A 21,442-nucleotide genomic window follows, 5' to 3' on the forward strand; every position below is an offset into this window, starting at 1 on the left:
CAAAAAGCTCAGTTTCCCTCTTCAGTAGCTGCTCAGCCAAGACCACTAGTGTCCCTATTTTCCTGTTGTTCAGGTTTACCCCTGGGTGACCTCTGAGTAGCGCTACTTAGTCTCGGGATTTCCGGCAGTTTTTGATTTGTATCTTGTTATCCCCATTCTCAGGCACGGGCACTTGTGTCAGTTGATGGCTGACCATCTGACCCTGCATCCCTTTGCAGTTCAGTGCACCTGCACGACCTGACTCAGGTTGCACTGGTGTGACAATCCCGGTCCAGTGGACCTATGTCTCCAGGAAGTTTAGGGTACAGGCATAATTCAGACACAAACTGCAGTGTCTAGTTTGTGAACCACATGAATCTATGTCTCCAGTCAGTTCAGGACTCATACAGGAACCAGATGCAGCCCAGATGGGTAGCAGTCACAGACTTCCCCAGCCTTCCACTTGCTACAGGGTCTGGGCAAAGGCAAAGCACAGACTCAAATCCACAGGCCCTGCAACTCCCAGAGCACTTGCTCTTCCGGCACAGGGCGCTCAGGGCTCAGAGAGTCTGCTTACCTGGCAGATAAGTCTGCTTGCCCAGCCCCCAGCCAGAGAAGTCCCCGGGGCCACTGAGTCAGGACCTCCACTCTGCCACAGGTGCCAGGTCAGCAGCGACTCAGTCAGTAATGTCTGTGGGATCCTTGTTCGCGCCCTCTGCCCTCAGGGAGTAGATGGAAAATACCTGGCTCTCTCCGCGCATTTCAGCTGGGAACCGTGGTGGTGTGGGCCAAGCACAGACTCGAACCCATGGGCCCTGCAGCTCTGGAGTGCTCACTCTCTCAGCACAAGGCGTGCGGGGCTCAGAGAGTCTGCTTGCCCGGCTCAGAGTCTGCTCGCCCAGCCCCCAGTAATAAAATCACTTGTGCACATTTTCTTCCTGTGCAAAAACCCAGAGATTCATACCACATGAAAGAGCTTGTATCTCATCTAAAACAATCACCATCAACCACAGTAGGCACAATAGTTAGGTTTTCTAAATTTAGATCAACCTTTCCCAGTACAAGACCCTCATATGGTGGACCCCAAACTCCTGTGAGAATTGGGGTAGGTTTGTCACTCCCAATAAGAATGACTCTGCAAGCTGCAGGAAGATCTAATTCTGCACTTTGTATTGTTCCCTGGTGAAAGAATTTATGTCACTCCAGGAAGACACCTTTGAGGTTGTTGTTCAGTCTGCCGGTATGTTTGCAGTAGACAAAGCTGACTCACATTCTAACTCACAAGTTATATTTCCTCTATTGTTTGGCTGGCCTAAGGAAAGGCCCTTATCTCATTTTTTTAGGCAAAAAGGTACCATCCTTATAGATTTTAGAATGACAATGTCTGGCCTAATGTCTCCCTTTTTGGCATCTCAGACAGGATCCAGGTGCAGGTCCTAGACTCTCCATGAAAGATGCATTGTTCCTTCAATTTGCTGCAGTCATAGCAACTGTCCCATAAGATTCAGTAAGAATGCTACAGTTTTTTCTCATATGTCTCATTTTTCTTCCATTGAAACGTTTTATATTACCCTCTCCTGCATGATTAAAACTAGCCATATCTTGAGCATCATGGTTGTCTTATATGATTCAGTTCTGTAGTAGATTGATAACTGGTGGTCAACTTATAATCCCCAGCTGAACTGAGTAAGTGTGGTGCTGGGTGTGGGAGGCCCACCTGGGGACTGTTGTCAGCAGCATAAGAGGCAGAACTGGCAAAGAAGGAGGAAGCTTTTGGGAACTAAAGGGGCTGTTGGGAGTGGAGAAAGGCTATTGGGAGTTGGTGGAAGATGTAAGGAGCTGTTGGTTGTTTTGGAGGAGCTCATCATGCTGGCTTTCCTGATGAACTTGGCTGTTTTCATCCTCCAAGGAGCTTGGGACTTCGTTGGCACTGAGACTGGCTTCAGTTCACTTTGGGGGAGATCTTGTCCTCACTTTGAGCATCACTTCCTGGCTCCAGAGGGGAAGATGGTGCACTGCTGGTCTCCTGAAGAAGCTTGCTGTATTGGCTTCCCTAATGGAAATTTGTCCATCTTGATCATCAGAGGAGCTTAGGACCTCTGTTGCTGAAGATGGCTATGGTACCTTTTGGGGGAGCTTTAGTTCTTTTGAGTGTCACTTCCTGGCTCCAGTGTAGATTCCTCAGCTTGTTAGCACAGATCCTTCATCCCGCTGGCACAGACTTCCTAGATTCCATCAATGACCTTTGGACCTTCCCAGCATAGATCCATGAAACAGGCCTGTATGAGATGTTGTCATGGGCTCTGGGCCTCCAGTTGGATTTGTGGGAGGCACTGTTAAGAGCTCTAGGTATTCAGCTGGACTCAGGCAGGACATTTCCATGGGGTCCAGGCCCTCACCTGGATTCCTTGGTCTATAGTGTGTGGACAGATTTCCTGCACTCTTTTGTATATCATCTTGGGTGACTATTATAAATAATCTTATAAACTATGTGTCCTGTATTATATTGTTATCCCTTACAAAATAAACCCCAAACCAACATAAGTTCAAATATCCTGACAAGTTTTAATATATGTCATCAGATCATTTGTTGATTTTACAGCATTTAAAGCTTACTTGCAGTCTCAATAAACATTTTCATGTACCAATTGTAGAATTAGAATGTCTGAAGCTTGCATGTTTCAAAACTGTCTGTAAACAGTTTCTTCTAATCTATCCACAAATTGACTAAAGGGTTCCTTAGGACCATGAGAGATGGGTAAGAAAGACTACATGAGGTCCCTCCCTCTGGAATAGTTGCCCATGCCCTTCTTAGTAAATCTGCCAGTTGTGAATATAGGGACCTCAGAGCTGATCCCCAAGGAGCACATAGCATCCTCTCCCCAAAAGCATGTCCTCATTTATTTCCAGATGTGGATTAAGACCCATTCTATTTCTTTGAGCCTGCTCTGAAATAAGACTTTTAAACTGTACATCAAAATGAAGAAACTGAGCAGGAGAAAGCCATGTTTGTGCTAGATGCCTGATATTGTATGGTGTCAATGGATATGTACCCAAAACATTGTGTAGAACTGCTTTAAATGGGGTCTACATACCATCCCAGATCTAGAGTCTGGGATCTAGATAGATCTAGATACCATCACAATTTTTTAAAAATGGTTTAAAATTTTTTAGCATCTGAATTTCAAAAGGTAAATGGCAAACAATCTCCTCATTATGACCATTTTGCTGAGTTCCAAGTGGGAAGCAAGCAGGTGTGCCAGTAATTTCTCCTTTTGTGGCTACTTGTTCCTTTAAAATCTGTAAATTTCTAGGTAGAGCCATATGGGATGTTCTTTTGAAAGGCTTCTGCTCCTGCCTAAGTGTCTAAGCTCTTTTCTTTCCTCTGTGTCTAAGTCAGAGGCTTTTGACTGTAAGTGCTGCAACAGACTTAAAATTGAATGAACTAGGTTCCAAGTTGAGAAAGTCTCAGGGGAAATGATTTTTCCTGTACTGTGTGCCTTTTTAAGATTTTTTTCCAACTCTTTCCCAGCCATCAATATCTATAGTGCCTGTCCAAGAAAACATGAATTATATCTGATTACCTCTTGTAGCATTTTTGTTAGGTCATTTTTGGGCACATGAGCCCCCGAGCTTTTAAGCAAATGTTGGAACAGCTTTATGTATCTTTGCTCCTCAGCTGAAAACTTTGGCTCATTTTACTCCTGGATAAAAATGGCTTGTTCACAGTGGGAAGACATATCCCTATTCCTTGTGGAATGTTTCTCTTCTCTTCTTTCTCCAAGTGTCTCTGGTGAAGTTTTCATTTTGTGAAGACCTTCTCCATCTCCTACACTTTCTACTTTAGTTAGACTTACTTGTTCAGGCTAACAATTTCCAGTCCAAGCACTATATGTCCCTATTTGGGTGCCAGTTATTGGGTTAATAATATCCCTTAGTTATCCCAACTGAGTGTATTGCAAAGGTTAAATCAAAGAGGCAAATGGAATGATTTCTGAGATCCAGGAGGATCGAAACCCTCTCACAGAATTTAAGATTCTCTTTGAGCTAAGACCAAGACCTTCTCTGGGTAGCCCATATTTACTTAGTTATCAGAAGGGAGGGGGAATGCTCAAGAAGGGTGGGATCACTCAAGGACTTCTCCAAGTAAAGTATTAAGTTGATCTGCCCAGGAGTGAGATGCCTGAGGCTACAGTCTTTATCTAGCTCAGGTTGGATACAGGTGTACTTGGTTGTGACTTTGTCTTATCCTTTGAGGCTCCATGGCTTCACCTGTGATTACAGGCTTCAGTAGGGATCAGTGACTCACAGAGGTTCACTTACTATAAATCAACTGCCTATCTCCAGACAAGTGGTCTACACTTCGGACAGACTCACAAGCATGAAAAATGAATTGGTTAATTTAAGTCCTGCTCAGGGCTGCTTCATAGTGGTCTCTATCAGGAACTTAAGAAAATTATGGAAGCCATGAATGCTCAGCATCGAAAAGAAATGGAATCCATAAGGTAGATTCAGGCAGATATCCTGGAGAATAAAAATTCCATTGAAAGTATTCACAGCAGATTAAACCAATGTGAAAACAAGACCTCAGATATAAAAGACAGGCTAGCAGTTAGCAATCATGAAGAGAAAGATTTCTTAAAAATAGCAAAAGATCATGAGAAATCAATACAGCAGCTGCTTGATAATGCAAAGAAGAACAATTTCAGATTAATTGGAGTCAATGAAAAAGCAGGTGATAGCACAAATGATGTTAAAAACTGTTCACAGTCATCATGGCAGAAAACTTCACTGGTAGAGAACAAGAATTTGACATATAGATGAGTGCAACAAATAGAACTTCAATTGGCAATGATAAAAAAAATCTACATTCAGGCATATCATAGTCAGGAATCCAGAAATTCAACACAAGAGTAGAATATTAAATGGGAAAGAAATAAATTATCTATAAAGGAAAGCCCATCAGAATCACAGCAGATTTCTCAGCACAAACTCTCGAGTCAAGGAGAGCTTGGAGTGAAGTATTTCAGCCTTCAACCCAGATTAATTACCCTGCAGAACTATCTTTCAAATGCAAAGGAGAAATAAAATACTTCCATGACAAAGAACAACTGTAGAAATTCATGATCACCAAACCAGTGAAGGACAGTCTAGAAAGAGATAATAAGAACTACAACCTCATAAACCCCAACAGAAGGAATCCACCAGACAAGGCAAACAAACAGAGGAAGGGAAAAAGGAATAAAAGAAGAAAAAGACCAGAGAAAGAGAGGAAAGAAAGAAAAAAAAAAAAAAACATGAAATACAGGACAAAACAATACATCTTCCAGCCAGACAAGAAAGGGATAGCCAATCAGACAAACAAGGGAGAATAAAAGTAGTAAAATACCTCTGGTCATTAAAGTTCTGTGATGATGTCCATGTCAGATCCCAGAAATATGCTGTGTACTCCAGCCAGGTTTGCCATGGGAATTGTGCTGGGTGTGGAGCTGAACCTGGCCTCTGGATGTGGAGGTTGGGACTGGTCTTCTGTTGGTGGAGCTCTCCAGAGCCCAACTGCTAGCTCCTCGCTGCTGCTTCAGATACTTCCGCCTAGTCTCACTGATTTCTCCATGTGCACAGGCCAGCTATCCTGGGTCTTGGTGTTCCAGTAGGCCCAACCACCAAAGGTGTGTGTGTGCCTGCACACTTGGGGCCCAGCCTGTCCTTGGTCTCCAAGAAAGATATTATATTTCTGAAAATATTTCTTATTTCCACTATAAATTTGCTACTTGCCATGTAGCACTGAAATTTTCTGGTAAATTCTCCTAGATGTTAATGAAGCATAGCTACCATTTGTTTTATTTTATTTTTCTATTTTGTTAGCTTTTCCAAGAACCAGTTCCATATATTGCTTGCACTCAATGTTGTAAATGAGAAATTTACTGTCAGTTTGTTTCTTCTTTTTCTGTATGTAATATTTTCTTTTTCCTTATCATTGGTAATTCCTAAATATTCCTACAATTTGCCTAGGCATGCCCCCCCACTTTTGGTTCTAAGACCTTTTAAATTAGAACTCTCTTTCAAAATTCTTTAATTCTTGTACATTTATTTCCATCATTTCTTCAAAAAATATTCTCTCCATTTATTTTTCTTCTTCTGAGGTACCAAGTTTTGTGCATTGTTGTTTCTTTTATCCTGTATATCCCTTTTTATATATCATCCAGTTATTTTTCTCTATTTTCTTTAGGGAGAAGTTTTCAAAATGATCTTCTAGTTCACTAAGTTTTTCAGCTTTATCTTTTCTATTAACCTACTCACATATTATATCCTTTCATAATTAAACTTTTTGCCAGTAGTTCCACTTTCAAAAACTGTAGTTCCTGTTTCATGTAGTTTATTTCTTTGCATAATCTAATTATGCTTATTTAAACTTCTTAGTTTAATAGTCATAGTGTCTCAGCTCTGGTAACTCTAATAGTTTGTTTTTGAAGTAGATATGGTTTCAGATTTGTTATTTTGGTCAGTGTTATCAACTATTCTTTCTGATAATGTGTATAGGCAGGAGGCGTGGGCCAGATGTAGTCTTTTGTAGGCAAGATAATGTTAAGGAGAGCAGAGAGGATTTTCTCTAGGGCAGAAATACCCAAGTACCAGAGAACTCTAGAAAATCACTAGTGTTTAATAAGCCCCTCATCAAGTCATTCTTCAGCTTTGAAATTCACCTTCTAATACTTTCCCCCAGGCAAAGCCATCCTAGGGATGAGTTACTGTAAATTATAACTCATTAATCATGAAGTTTGAGCAAAGGGGAATAAGGAGAATGAATGTTCTGGCTAGTCAGTCTGCATCTATTTAATGCAACCCTTGATCCAAGCACAATTTCTTTACTGCTTTGATTTTTATTATGGATGACAACTATGTTCAGAACTATTGCCCTTGCTTCTAGTTAGCTAGCAAGTACTGTATTCATTGTTCAAAGGTGAAGGTAAGAGATTTATTTTTGATTTATCATATCACAGATGATAGCTTTCCATTCTCCCAAGCCTGCAGCTACTGTCAAGCCCTTCCACACTAATATAAAAGAGCCTTCCACTTCCCCCAGAGGTTTAACAGCTTTTTGCAACCTTCTGTCATGAGCAAGATAGACTCATCCTAGCTCCTGGCTTTAAGCAGTGATGGTAACTTTTATTCATTTTTCATGGGGAACATTTTGTTCCTGATAGCCCATAATAGCTATCAGCCAATGCCAGCTTCTCATCCTTGTAGTACAGAAATATATTTTATTCCTGTCATGTTTATGTTTCTATTACATGTGTTTTTGCTTTATTTGATTTTCTATTTTTAAACTTTTATCTATCATTTCTGTGTATAGAATAAAGCAAGGCACAACAAAGCATGAAGTTACTTCACCAGCTAAAAACTTTTGTTACTTTTTAACATTCTATTTCAATGTTATACAAATGATCAATACCCAAATAATTTGCTTTAAAATGTTACATATATTTGAAAATAAAAACCTTCTGGCTGAAGAGTGGGGGCATGGTAATATAATATGAAGATATTGAACTCTACAGAAAACATGTTTACATAGCAGAATTATAAGTGGATGAATTCTATTTCTGGAAATGAGACAATTTTATTTTTAAACAGATATCAACAAAAATACAGACCTGATAAAATAATACATTTATTTATTTTTAGTAGAATTACATAAAATAATACAGTAGAATTACATAAAATAATTTAGTAGAATTACATAAAATAATACATTTATTTATTTTTAGTAGAATTACATAAAATTACGATGACCAATTCCATTTCTTATATAGCTATATATTTAATTTCAACATATAAATTTATTTTAAAATGACACTTAAATTACAAATATATAAACATGTCTGCATAATAAATTTGAAGTTTCTGTTGTTTAATATATTTAATAATTTTATAGCAGTAATTAAAATTTAAACATCTATCGGTATATTTTCCTTTAAAGATAAAATGTTTATTATAAATAAACCTTAAGTTTAAAGAAATTTGAGTGTGATAAAAAATATCTAACACATAGGGTTAAAAATTCTAATTTTAACCAAATTTGTTCTATGTGGGTAACTCTAGTCTTAAAAATCTGCACTATGCCTCTGCTAAAAAGGCTTGCTAAACAACAACAAAATGATAGCACTAGATTATAACTTAAATACTAAATATCCATGAGTCCATATGAAGAAGTAATTAAGTAAGTATAGGAGAAGTGACAAGTACTCCTAGGTTGAAGAAATTTAATTATCGTAAAAGGGTTCAGGGAAAATAGAAATTCACCATTAGAGTGCCACAATTTTAAGTGCCTCAGGATATACCCAGCAATATATGCTAAAGTTAAGTTAAGCAGAAACATGAAATTGCACAGTTTTTAAGTATCTTCCTCCAAGTATTTATTAATTACAAAGAGAAAAATAGTAACTTGCAGTGGAGAAGCTTGGTAGATATTATTTTAACCAGTGATCAAGATGAAGTCACTTTAGGCCTAGGGATGTCATTTAGTGGAAGAGTACTGGCCAAGTTTGCACAAGGATATCACCATCATGTTACTGAACTTAAAGAGGTCAGTATGGTAAATTTAATGTTATATGATTTTACAATTAAAAAGGATTAGCACTACGACATTCTGACCTCATATACCTGCTGATACGATGCATGCAGGGCACAACATCATTTCTTGCCATTCTTCCCAATAATGCAAAACCACAGTCTAATCACAAGAAAACAAAAATAATCTCAAACTGAGAAACATTCTACTAATAATTGATTAACACTTTCCAAAAGTCTCAAAGCCAAGCTGGGTGTGGTGGTATATGCCTGTAATCCCAGCAATTTGGGAAGCTGAAGCAGGAGGACTTCATACTCAAGCTCAGCCTGAGAAACTTAGAGAATTAGTGAACCTGTCTCAAAAAGAAAAATAAAGTTTAAAAAAGTCTGACAGTTTAGCTTAGCATGAAATCACTAGGTTTAATCTCAGCACAAAAAAGGGAAAATGACAGCAAAAGACATTCTCAAAGCCATGAAAGACAAGGGAAGATTAAGGAACCATCACAGGTGATAGAAAGTAAGGACACAGGACAACTCAGGGCAATGTGGGATCTTAGGTTGCATATATGAACAGAAAAGAAAAGTCATTAGGAGTATAACTGGTGAAATCAGAATAGTTTATAGTCTAATTAACAGAATTGCACAGGGTTAATTTCTTAATTTTGATGAGTGTACTACGGTTGTTTAAGGTATTAACATGAAGGGAAAGGAAGGGAAGTTTATACAGGAACTAAATATTTTCACAATTTTAAAAATCTAAAATTATAATAACATATTTTAAAAAGAGCCTAAACCTCCCTTTTTTACTGGGGATTGAACCCAGAGCCTTGATGCATGCTAGGCAAGTGCTCTATAAGGGAATTACATCCCCAGCCCTTTTAGAATTATTTTTTGAGGCAGGTCTCACTAAGTTGCCCAAGCTGGTCTTCAATCTGCTGGCCTCCTGCCTCAAGCTTCCAAGTACTTAGAACTATAGGTGTGTACCATTGCACCAGCTGACATTAAATTCTTTAAAACTTCTGGTAGAAATGTAGATCCATGCACATTAAAATTAAAGAGACAGTTGAGGTAATTTTCCTAAATCAATTAGTTTTAATTTCAAGTATTTATCATGGCTGTTTTGTACAGGCACTCTTCAAGACATTGGGTTATAGTTTTGAATAAATACAAATAGTTCTAATATTACTTGATATTTATAGAGAGTAAATGCTCTATTTCCACTCTTTATCTGAATTTGCTGATGCGGACTTGAACTTAATCTCAGTTAGTATACAGGCTTTTTCCAAATGCAAATGGCACACATAATATTCAGTGAATTGACATAGAGATATTGTTAGTTTTTAAAGATTAAATGCAATTGGCACTTCCATGGGAATTTGAAGTCTAGGCAAAAATTAGATTAGATCACCCAATAGTTCCCAAATCTGAAGTCAGTGACAAAATGTTCACTGGTCTAAGGCAAAAATGTGAAAAATAATAGCAAAATAAAACTATACTTTTTAATTTAAGGAAGAGTTCATGAAATTATTATCTCATCATTTTATGTTAAAATGTCTCTTCCTTATGAAATGATAGACTTCAATTTAACTTATTACAGAAAAGTGAAAAGTTGACAAATCTATGTTTCTTCTCTCACGTGTGTATGGCTGTGTCCAAAGAGTAAAAGAAAAATATGGTGAATGCTTGAAATTTTTGCTTAAATTTTAAAAAAGCAGTAAAAACACGTTGCCATTAATCCACTTTGAGAAAGTCCCATTTACTTCAAACACACTTACCCTGTCACTTCTTGAAGGAGTTCTAGAAGTCCTCTTTTGTGGGTATATTCTGTTGTGCTGTCAGGCTGAATATATTCAAGACATTAAACTCTCATGGTCATTTTAATTTGGAGGGAGAGCCAAAATTCACACTGTGAGGTGAATGAGGTGCTTGAGGACATGCAATGGTGTTTCTATGGGCCTGCCTTTCTCCTGGGATAGCCCTGGGTAACAGCATTCACTGTATTTTATTTTAATAGTACATGGTGATTCATCATGGGTTCACTATATTTTTTCATCATACCTCATAAAAAGACACAAAAGAGGACTTCAGGAACTGCTTCAGAAGTTATCAATAATGAAGGGAGAGGTGGGAGTGGTAACATACATCTGTAATCCCAGCACTTGGGAGCCTGATGCAGAAGAATTACTATGAGTTTGAGGCCAATTACTATGAGTTTGGGAGCCTGATGCAGAAGAATTACTATGAGTTTGAGTGAGCTCAAAGGTAGCCAAGCCACATAATGAGACCCTGTCTCAAAAAAAAAAAAAAAAAAAGAAGGGAGAAGTGTCCTAGAAGCTACAGGAAATATTTTGAGGGAAAAAAAAAAAAAAAAAAAGAAGGGAGAAGTGTCCTAGAAGCTACAGGAAATATTTTGAGGGGGACTAATGACAATCTGTATTTTACTGTAATAAATTTTTTAAAAACTTAAATACCATATATATTGATTACAGCTTGTGCACATGTGTGTGTGTGTGTACTTTACTGCTGTTTGACATTCAGTCTTTTTTTTTTTGGTACCGGGAATCAAACGCAGGACCTTGTGCTTGCCAGGCAGGCACTTGTGCAGCTGAACCACATCCCCAGCCCGGCATTCAGTCTTAAAATCACTGCTGTCCACCATTTTCTTTCCTCATTTTGACATTAAGGAAGACTGTTATGTTTACATCATTATATATAGTGAAATACAGCTGATTCAGTCATCCTTACTTAATCACATTTCATTAATTACTGTTCACCTATCAAAGTTAATCCTCTGTGCTTGCTCCCTCAAAGCCCCTGATTTCAGTCTGCCTTAACCAGTCCTAACCCAATCATCCTGGAATACGCTTTTGTGCAAGAAAGATTTTTTACTCCAAAAAATCAAGATTGTAACTCGATTTATGGAAAATATTTAACATTAATGAGAAAATATTTCATCATTATTTTTCATTTGTTTCATATATTCTCAAAATATTAAAGAAAATATTGAGGACAGCCCTTGGTTACACAAATTCTGCCCTAAGAATCTATAACATTTAAAAAATAACAGCACTAAATTTTAGTATATTCTGGGCCACCAAGTAAACAGCCATTAGGTATCAGTCATAAATCCAAGAATGAAACATATATCAATAAATACATTATGGCATACTTTGAAAGCTATTACTCTACCATTACAAGTCCAAGTACAAATATTGTATCTTTCTATTTGAGAGGGAGGAGGATGCATCATAGTGAGTATAAATTTGCATAAATAAGGCACATATTTAAGGCAAACTTTAAATTTTTAAGCACGGTGAAAAGTATTAGCATCATCCCTAATATGAACTAATGTTTTGATATTCTTTTTTTCCACTGTAGAATGAGAGAACCCAGAATAATGTAGTACTCATCAAAAGAAGCTCAACTGGTTTCCCCACTCCATTTAATTATGAATGATAACATGCAAGATGTTGACTCAAAGATAACCACTAATCAGGGACAAAAATCTAGAAATTTCTGAAAAACAAACTACATTTCTGTTTGTCCAATCTAATTGCTTCCTAATGTATCAAAATGGGAAGTAAATCTCTTCCTTATGTACATAACTTTCTACTGAAAAATAAAGATAAAATAGCAGGATATCTCCATGAGACTAAGTATTTCCTGGACCAGGACCAACAAACTTCCAGAGGAAACTTAAATAAGGACTCAATCATTACTTGCCTAGCATAAAGGAGATGAAAATTGAGAAGTTCCTACCATATATATGTTCATAGATAATGACATTTCTTTAAACAGAATTTCAAACTCAAAGATATTACAAATATAAGATCTGAGGGTCAGGATGACTGTTTTGTACTAAGTAAACCAACCCTCGCTCTGAATTTCCCATTTTCACCAAATTGGGCATTCCTCTGTCTCCACTAAAGCTGCAGTCCATTGCTATTGTTGTTTCAGTGTAGGTGGGAAAACTATGCATACAAGTATATTCTCTCACCAAGAGCTGTTAGTAAAAGCTACATATACTTATCAGATACCTGGGAATGGCACTCTGACCCCTGAGACCTATTCCTATTAGAATCTGGAGGTAAAGAGGAGCTGTCCTCTGTTTTTACATCTGCAGTGGCATGGGGGAAAGGGAAATTGGGCATAAAGCGCTTAAGAAACCAGAAGTCACTATTTCCAGTGCCGGTGGCTGAGCACATGTCATATGCACAAGCCTGTGATAAAGATCCATTGCCTCCTGCTTGTACCAGATTGTTAGGGAAATTGCAGTCATCATAGAAATGTTCTTGAATTGTGAGCTTGCCTCTATGTTTGATCTTCTGATAGATGTGTATAGCAGAAATCATCATGACAGAGAGTAGAAAAAGAAAAGAAAGCACAGCCAGAGAAATGACCAAGTATTTAGTGGATGGATTTACCTTCAGAGAATGTGTGGGTGGACTCCGAAACTGCAGGTAGGGCTCTGAGAAGCCGTCCACCAGCAGGATGCTGAGTGAGGCAGTGGTGGAGAGAGCTGGTTGACCATGATCCTGAACAAGAATGATAAGTTTCTGCACCATGGGATCTCTCTCAGTTATCTGCCTCAGTGTACGGATTTCCCCATTTTGTCGTTGAACAGAGAATAACCCAAGGTCAGTAGCTTTAAGTAGATGGTATGAAAGCCAAGAATTCTGACCTGAGTCACCATCAACAGCCACCACTTTTGTCACGAGATAACTGACTTCTGCAGACCTGGGCACCAGGTCATTACAGGGCAAAGTACCATTTTGCAGGGGGTACAAGATCATTGGACGGTTGTCATTGTCATCCAGTACAACCACTCTGACAGTAACTTGGGTACTCAGTGACAGGAGACCCCCATCAGTTGCCTTCACCACAAACTGAAAATTTTGAATGGCCTCATAATCCATGGTTCTTAGTGCATAGAGCTTCCCATTGTCTGAATTTATGGAGATATAAGCAAATACTGATAGATCTCCACTCCTAGGGGGCAGCAGAGAATATGTTACTTGGGCATTCTCACCCAAATCTAAATCTTCAGCATGGACTTTACCAATAAAAATTGCAGGGCTATTGTTTTCTCGAACAGTTAAGATGTAAGAACCTTCCTGAAACACTGGAGGATTGTCATTAATGTCAGATATTAGCACCTCTATCACAGTCTCTGTGGACAGGTCAGGTGGTCCAGTATCCATGGCAACAAGGGTGATGTTGTAGCTTGAGATATCCTCCCGATCCAAGCTTCTGTCAGTGACTAGCGAGTAAGAATTTCGTAATGTAGGTTTGACTACAAAAGGAAGGTCTTCTTCTTTGAGGAAGCAGGTGATTTTTCCTCCCCCTCGCACATCCCGGTCGCGGATCGTGAAGAGCGCCACTATAGTCTGTGGTGGTGAGTCCTCAGGAAGAGGGCTGCACACAGAAGAAACCGTCACTTCAGGAGGATTGTCATTTATATCAACGACATCCACCAGGACTTTGCTATGTGCAGAGAGGCCTCCTCCATCTGTAGCTTGAATATCAATGTCATATGTTTCTGTGGCTTCAAAATCTAGGGGTCCTCGGAGTCGAATCTCTCCAGTTTGAGAGTCAATCTGAAACGTCTGGAGAACTGTTTCTGGATTTTGAGCTAAAGAGTAAGTTATCTCCTTGTTGGAGCCCTCATCTAGGTCCATGGCTGTCACCAGGACCACAAAAGAACCGTTGGCGCTATTCTCTGGTACCTGAGCGCGGTACACCAGGCGTGAGAACTGGGGCACATGGTCGTTGACATCCAGAATCACCACATGGATATGGGCTGTGCCAGACTTGGGTGGGGACCCACCATCCACTGCTGTAATTGTTAAGTTGATTTCAGGCTGCTCCTCTCTGTCCAGGGGCTTGTCCAGCACTAGCTCGGCGTATTTGGGCCTGTGGCTGCGGAAGCGGGTGTGCAGGTGGAAATATGCATTGGGGCTCAGGGTGTAGTTCTGGAGACCGTTGAGGCCGACGTCCAGATCCTGGGCGCTCTGCAGAGGAAAACGTGAACCCAAGGGGGTGCTTTCTGGGATCTTTAACACAGGCTCGTTGTTTAGAAAAATGGGTGCATTGTCATTGATATCAAATACCCTGACTTCCGCACGGAAGGACTGCAAGGGCTCCACTAGGACAATTTCAAAGTGCAAAACGCACGGGTCGGCTTTGCCACAAAGAGACTCCCGATCCAGTTTCTCCTTTACAAACAAATCTCCTGTCTTGCGGTGGAGCCGGAAGTGCAGCTTGTTGCCCTCGGGAACCAGCCGCGCCCCGCGCGCAGACAGTTTCCCCACCTCCAGTCCTAAGTCCTTAGCCACATTGGCCACAAATGAGCCACTTTCCATCTCCTCCGCCACGGAGTAGCGGATGGTTGCTGTACTCCCCACAGACACGCACATAAAAAGGAGAAGAGACCCCACTTGCCTGCTTTGCCATGTTTTCCTGCGCGCAACCGCCATTGGTCCCCTCAAACGCTTTCCCTGCAGCCGCTACCACCTGCTGCGGATTAACTATCACTTTTCTGACACAGGTTCCTGCAACAGGGCTCTCCGATTTCCCAGCGTCTAACCGCAGCGCCGCTGAAAGGAGCCAAGCCAGATAAGCTGTTTTGCACCTGAAAGAAAACTTGCACTGAGCTCAACTCCCCAGTCTATCGAATATATTAATAGGTATGCGCTCATTCTGGAGGGCTGGACAGAAGTGAGAAGTTTGTTGTCAGAGCAACCGTACACTCGCCTGTTAATTCCCTTTCAGGAAGAAAGAAGCTCTTGGGAACTGAGAAACCAATGAGGATACTGCCTCGAGATGAAGTCATTGTATCTCCGGAGCCCGCTGGGCCACTGAAGCAATGGGCAAACAGCTTTGCCCTGAGACTGAAGAAGTGGCAAAGGATCCTGCAGTATCTTCTGGGGGCCCAAAAGAGATACATGGGAAGGAAGGGTTGTGGAGAGAGGGCGGGGAAGTCTGGCAAAAAGTCAGTAGAAAACGAAAAGGTGGCAGGCAAATGTCCTTCAGGAACCCAAGGTCCAGTAGGTAAATTAATAGGGGACTAGGTCAACTTGCCTCTTTATTTGTACAAATCCATTCCCTGCCTCAGGACCCTCAAACCTTAGGGAGCATCTGGCTGCTTGTCACTTGATTATGATGGCAATACTATTTACCGGTATGACTCTAATGTATTGGCACAATGTCAAGAGATCTTCAAGCATTATCTAATTTAATACTTGAAAACCCCTAAAGGGAGAAATTATTTCTGTTTAAAAGATGAGGAAACTGAGACATGAGAGATGTCATGCCGAAGTTCCCCTCTCTAGTATTAGAGATAAAATTCAATTATTTTTGCCAACTCCAAAATTTATGCTCTTAATATTTTATTCTGCTTACCTAATATAGGCAAGTTAAATGGGATTAAGGTTTGACTTTGGATTTTAATACAGAAAAATAACATTCAATCCCCCCCTATTCTTTAAAAACAGATGAAGGAACCCCCAAATCAGTCACTTCTTCAGTCACAGCAGTGTAACAACTAGAACTTATCTTTTGATCTCTGTCTCGTGTTCATTGTACAAAGTATTTGATTTCCCCATTCACATGGGGAAATCAAATTTAAACCTCAGATGCTATACAAAAAATTACTACCACTTAAAAAATAATTTTGGAAAACCATATTTTCCAAGAGAAAATAAAGTAAATGAAAACAAGAAGTATACAAAATATTAATGATACCTTAACATAAAAGAGTTAATAGACGTTCAATCTTTCTTGGGGGAGGAGCAGTATCACCATTGCTCAGGTATGTTTTATTGGTATATGTTGGCAATACATAATATTTGCATTTGTTTTAATGTATTGGTACATATAGATATTATATCTTGATCATTTATGATCCTCTTTCCCTCACCCTCCCCATTCCTCCTTTCCTTGATCCCCTTCCCCACCTCAAAATGTCTGTCTTTATTTCACTCTTTAATGTATTTATGTTTTGTATTTCTCATATAAGAGAAAATATGCAATACTTAATTTTCTGTGTCTGACCTATTTCACTTAATTATGGCCTCAAGATCCATCCATTTTCCTGCAAATGTCATGAAGTCACTGTTCTTCATAGCTAAATAAAACTCTTCTCTGTATACTTATGACCCCCTCAATCTTTTAGATATCTTAACATGTAGAGTAAGTGTTCATCCCTCAACTGTTTAGTTTTCCTCTTCTTAAAACTATATATCAAGTGTACAGTGTATAAAACACATAGCCCTTTGAATCTAGCGTATTTTCCTCAGTGTGTTTAGTTCATTCATTTTCATTACCACTTTTTATCTATCATCTGTTGATAGATAATTTGCTTTTATATCTTGGCTATTTACAAGTCTACAATAAACATGGGAGTGCAGATATGTCTTTGACATACTGATTTCATTTCCTTTGGGTATATATACCAAATAGTGGGATTTCTGGATCATAAGGTTCTCTTTCTCTTTCTTCCTTCCTTCCTTCCTTCCTTTCTTCCTTTCTTTCTTTCTTTCTTTCTTTCTTTCTTTCTTTCTTTCTTTCATTTTTTCTTTTCTCATTTATTTTTGCCCTAATGCCAATCAAACCCAAAGCCTTCACACTGAGCTACATCTCCAGGCTTTTAAAACATTTTTTAAAAATTTCAGACAGAATTTTGCTAACTTGCCCAAACTGGGCCCAAACTTGCAGTCGTACTACCTTAGCCTCCCAGACTGCTGGACTTACCGACGTATGCCACCATGCCCCTATTTTTAATTTTTTGAGGAATGTCTATCCTGTTTTCCATAATGATATAATTTCACTCACATGTGGGACCTAAACACGTTGATTTCTCAGAGCTAGATAGCAGAATGATAGTCACCAGGAGCTTTTTTGGGAGCAGTAGCTTGGGGATATGGGGGTCAAAGGATGCAAACTTTCAGTTAGATAGGAAAATATGTTCAAGAGTTCTATGGTGCAACATAGTATTTATAGTTAATAACAATATGTTGTATTCTTGAAAATGCTTAGCAAGTGGATTTTTAGCATTCTCACCATAAAAATTATAAACATGTAAGGTAACACATGTTAATTAGTGCATTTAGTCATTCCATAATATGTATCTTCTTCAAGGCATTGTACTCTACATGAAAACACATATAATTTTGTCTGTAAATTTTAAAATATGAAAGTAATAAAGAAGAAAATGAAAGAAAAGTACTATTTCTTGTTTTTCAATTCATGAAATTTCTTGTTTTAGTGCTGGGGGTGGAACTCTATTTTTAAATTTATGGATTTTTTAAAAAGAACTATTTGGAAATTGATTTATCAAGACTGTTGATGTCAGAAGTTTCTGCATAATTTGTGAATCTCTAGAAAAAATATCTCCTTTAAAAGCCTCCTTTTTGATGATTATATCTCAGCTATCTTTGTGTGTGTATAGTTTGTGTGTGTGTGTGTGTGTGTGTGTGTGTATAGTTCCCTTCCTTCTTTTCTCCTTTTCCCGATCGCAGCTTTTCTTTCCTTTTACAAAAACATGAACATAACAATGAAACTGAATTTCAAAACAGGCTATTAGGACAGCTATAATAGTTGAAACACTGTGTATTATTGTCTTTCTAGTAGTAATTCAAAGTAAAAGATATAGGCAAGATAACTTTTCTATACAATTTTAGCACAAAACTTTCTTTTTAGTGAACTAAGAGAAACTAGCTGTGTAATAATATTACCTATCTTGTGTATACATATACTTTTCTTTTTTTCCTTTCTTTGTTTCCCCTTTCCCCATCACAGTTTGTCTTTTCTTTTGAACAGTTTCTCCCCAGTTCACTATATCTATTGTACATTTTGGATCTCATTTACTTGTTTGTTTTTTTCACACTAGTGACAAAACACAATGTTTATACATATAGGTCTGATTTATTTCACTTATGAGTCTGTTCTTCAGTTGCATCCATTTACCAATAAATGTCTCCATTTTATCCTTTTTATGGCTGAGTAGTACTCCATTACATAAAAAACCACAACTGTTTTATCCATTCTTCAGTTGATGGACATCTGGGGTGTTTCCAAGAGTTACGTTTTTCAAATTGTGCTGCTATAAACATGAATGCATATATATCACTGTGGTATGGTAATTTTAATTCTTCTGGGCAGAAATCCAGAAGGGGAATAGCTGGGTCAAATGGAACCTCCAATCCCAGTTCTTTTAGGAATCTCCACACTGATTTCCAGAGTGGTTGTAGCAGTCTACACTCCCACCAACAGTGGAGAAGGGTTCCTCTCTCCCTACAGCCCCTCCAGCATTTGTTATCAGTTGATTTTTTGATGATAGCCATTCTTTCTGTAGTGAGATGAAATCTCAGTGTTGTTTTAATATGTGCCTCTCAAATGACCAATAATGTTGAAAATTTTTTCATGTATTTATTTGCTATGTTTATTTCTTCATCTGAGAAGTGCCTATTTATCTCTGATGCCCACTTTTGGATTGGGTCTTTGAATTTGGGGTCTGATTTTTTCAGTTACTTATATGTTCTGGATATAAGTCCTTTGTCTATGGGACAACTGGTTATAGTTCTTTCCCACTCTTTGGGTTGTCTTTACACTTTATTGGTGATTTCTTTTGTTCTGGAAAAGCTTTTTAGTAAGGTGAGATCCAACTTGTTGATTCTCTCTACTATTTCCCTCGCAGTCTGGGTTTTGTTCATGAAGTCCCTGCTTACACTTCTGTCTTTGAGATTTTTACATACTTTCTCTTCCAGTAGATTTAGTGTTTCTATTTTAATATTTAGATCCCTTACCCATTTTTACTTTAGTTTAGTGCATGGTGATAAATGGTCTAGCTTTAGTTTTTGACATGAAGAAAGCCAATTTTCCCAGCACCATTTATTAAAGACATTATCTTTCTTCCAGTGAACATGTTTGGCTCCTTTGTCAAAGATATGGTGGCTGAGTATGTTTGCATCTGCATCTTCTACTCTGTTCCACTGATCCTCAGGCCTGTTTTTTTGCCAATACCATCTTGATTTTATCACTGTAGCTTTGTAGTATATTTCAGGTCTGGGATTGTTATGCCCCTGATTTGCGTTCGCTGTCTAGAATTGCTTTCTCTATTCTAGGTCTTTTCCAGTTCCAAATGAATTTCAGGAATGTGTTCCCTAGGTCTATTTAGTGCATTAATAGTATTTTCATTGGAATTGCATTGTCAGTATAGACATTTTCAGAGTATGGCCATTTTCACTATTTTGGTTCTTCCTATCCAAGAACAAGGAATATCTTTCCATTTTCTGATATCCTCCTCAATCTCCTTTGTTAGGGTACTGTAATTTTCACTGTACAGATCCTTTACATCTTTTATTAGAATAATACCTAAGTATTTCATTTTTTTTGGATGATATTGTGAAGGGTATGGTTTCCCTTGTTTCTCTCTCTGAGTTTGTTGCTTGTGTACAGGAATGCTATTGACTTTCAAGTGTTAACTTTGTATCCTACTGCAGTACTGAATTTGGATATTAACTCTAGAAGTCTTTTGGTAGAGTTTTGTCATCTGCTATGTAGAGGATCAAGGTATCTGCAAGTAATGATAATTTTATTTCTTCCTTTCCTACCCTTATCCTTTTATTTCTTGTTCTTGTCTAGTTGCTCTGGCTAATGTTTCCAGAACTATATTGAATAGGAGTGGTGACAGTGCACATCTTTGTCATGTTGCTGGTTTTACAGTGAAAGCTTTCAGTTTTTGACCACTTAATATGATATTAGTTATTGGTTTGTCTTAGATGTTTCTTATAATATTGAGTTAAAGATCATCTATTCCAATTTTCTATGGGGCCTTTATCATCAAGTGTTGGACTTTGTCAAAAGCTTTTTCTGCATCTATTGAGATGATCATGTGGTTTTTGTCTTTGGTTCTGTTAATATGATGTATTATGTTTATTGATTTTCCTATGTTGAACCATCCCTGCATCCTTGGTATGAATCCTACTTGGTTGTGTTGTACAGTTTTTCTTTCTTTCTTTCTTTCTTTCTTTCTTTCTTTCTTTCTTTCTTTCTTTTTTGTATAATCTTCTTGATGATTTACTTCATTCTGTTTGCCATTATCTTATTAAAGATTTTTGCATCTATGTTTATTAAGGAGGTTGGCCTGTAGGTTTCTTTCTTGATTGGGTTTTTTTCTCATTTTGGAATCAGGGTAATACTTGCTTATAGAAATGATTTTGGAAGTATTGCTTCCTTTTCAATTTCCTGAATGAGTTTCAGCACTAGTGGCAGTAGTTGTCTAAATGTTTTGTAGAATGAAGGCCTGGGCTTTTCTTTGTCGGTAAATTTTTAATTACATTTTCAATTTCGTTGATTGTTATTGAGTTTTTTAGAATTTTTTTATCTTCTTGATTCAGTTTTGGCAATTTAATCATGTCCATTTCTTCTGTTTTCCATCTTATTAGAATATAGGTTCTCATAGTAGCTATTGATGATTTCCTGGATTTCTGTGTGATCCATTATGATGTCTCCCTTTCACTCCTCATTGCTTGAGTTTGTGTTTTTTCATTCCTCTTTTTGATAAGGTTGGCTAAGAGTTTATCAATTTAATTTATTCTTTCAAACAACCAACTTTTTCTTTTTTTTTTTCTTTTTATTTTAAAAATAAAAGGAGGAAAACATTAACAGACAGACATTTTACAACATAGCAAAAGAAGAGTACAGAAAATATGGAGTTACAAACAAAGTGGTAGGGAATTAACAATGGTTGTTCTGTTAATTGTCTGTTAATTATTACATATTGATATCTTCAAAGTGGCTTCTCATGAAAACAGATATAGAAATGCAATACTGATCAACCAAAGACTCATTGACAGTTTCTTTCAGCATAGAAATAGAAGACAGAAGAACAACC

General features: G+C 38.1%; 1 protein-coding gene across 1 annotated transcript in view; it reads right to left on the reverse strand.

Annotated features, from left to right (window-relative positions):
• Positions 1-11,147: 11,147 nt before the first annotated feature.
• The window catches only part of Pcdhb1 (protocadherin beta 1), a 26,921-nt gene continuing 16,626 nt past the window's right edge, over positions 11,148-21,442 (reverse strand). Inside the window, exon 2 of the mRNA XM_005414939.2 lies at positions 11,148-15,178. Within this exon, the coding sequence (XP_005414996.1) occupies positions 12,564-15,023 (2,460 nt within the window). The 5' untranslated portion in view covers positions 15,024-15,178 and the 3' untranslated portion in view covers positions 11,148-12,563. The remainder of the gene's footprint in view (positions 15,179-21,442) is intronic.

The sequence above is a fragment of the Chinchilla lanigera genome, unplaced genomic scaffold, assembly GCF_000276665.1.
Source record: "Chinchilla lanigera isolate Chin_1 unplaced genomic scaffold, ChiLan1.0 scaffold00210, whole genome shotgun sequence".
Lineage (NCBI taxonomy): Eukaryota > Metazoa > Chordata > Mammalia > Rodentia > Chinchillidae > Chinchilla > Chinchilla lanigera.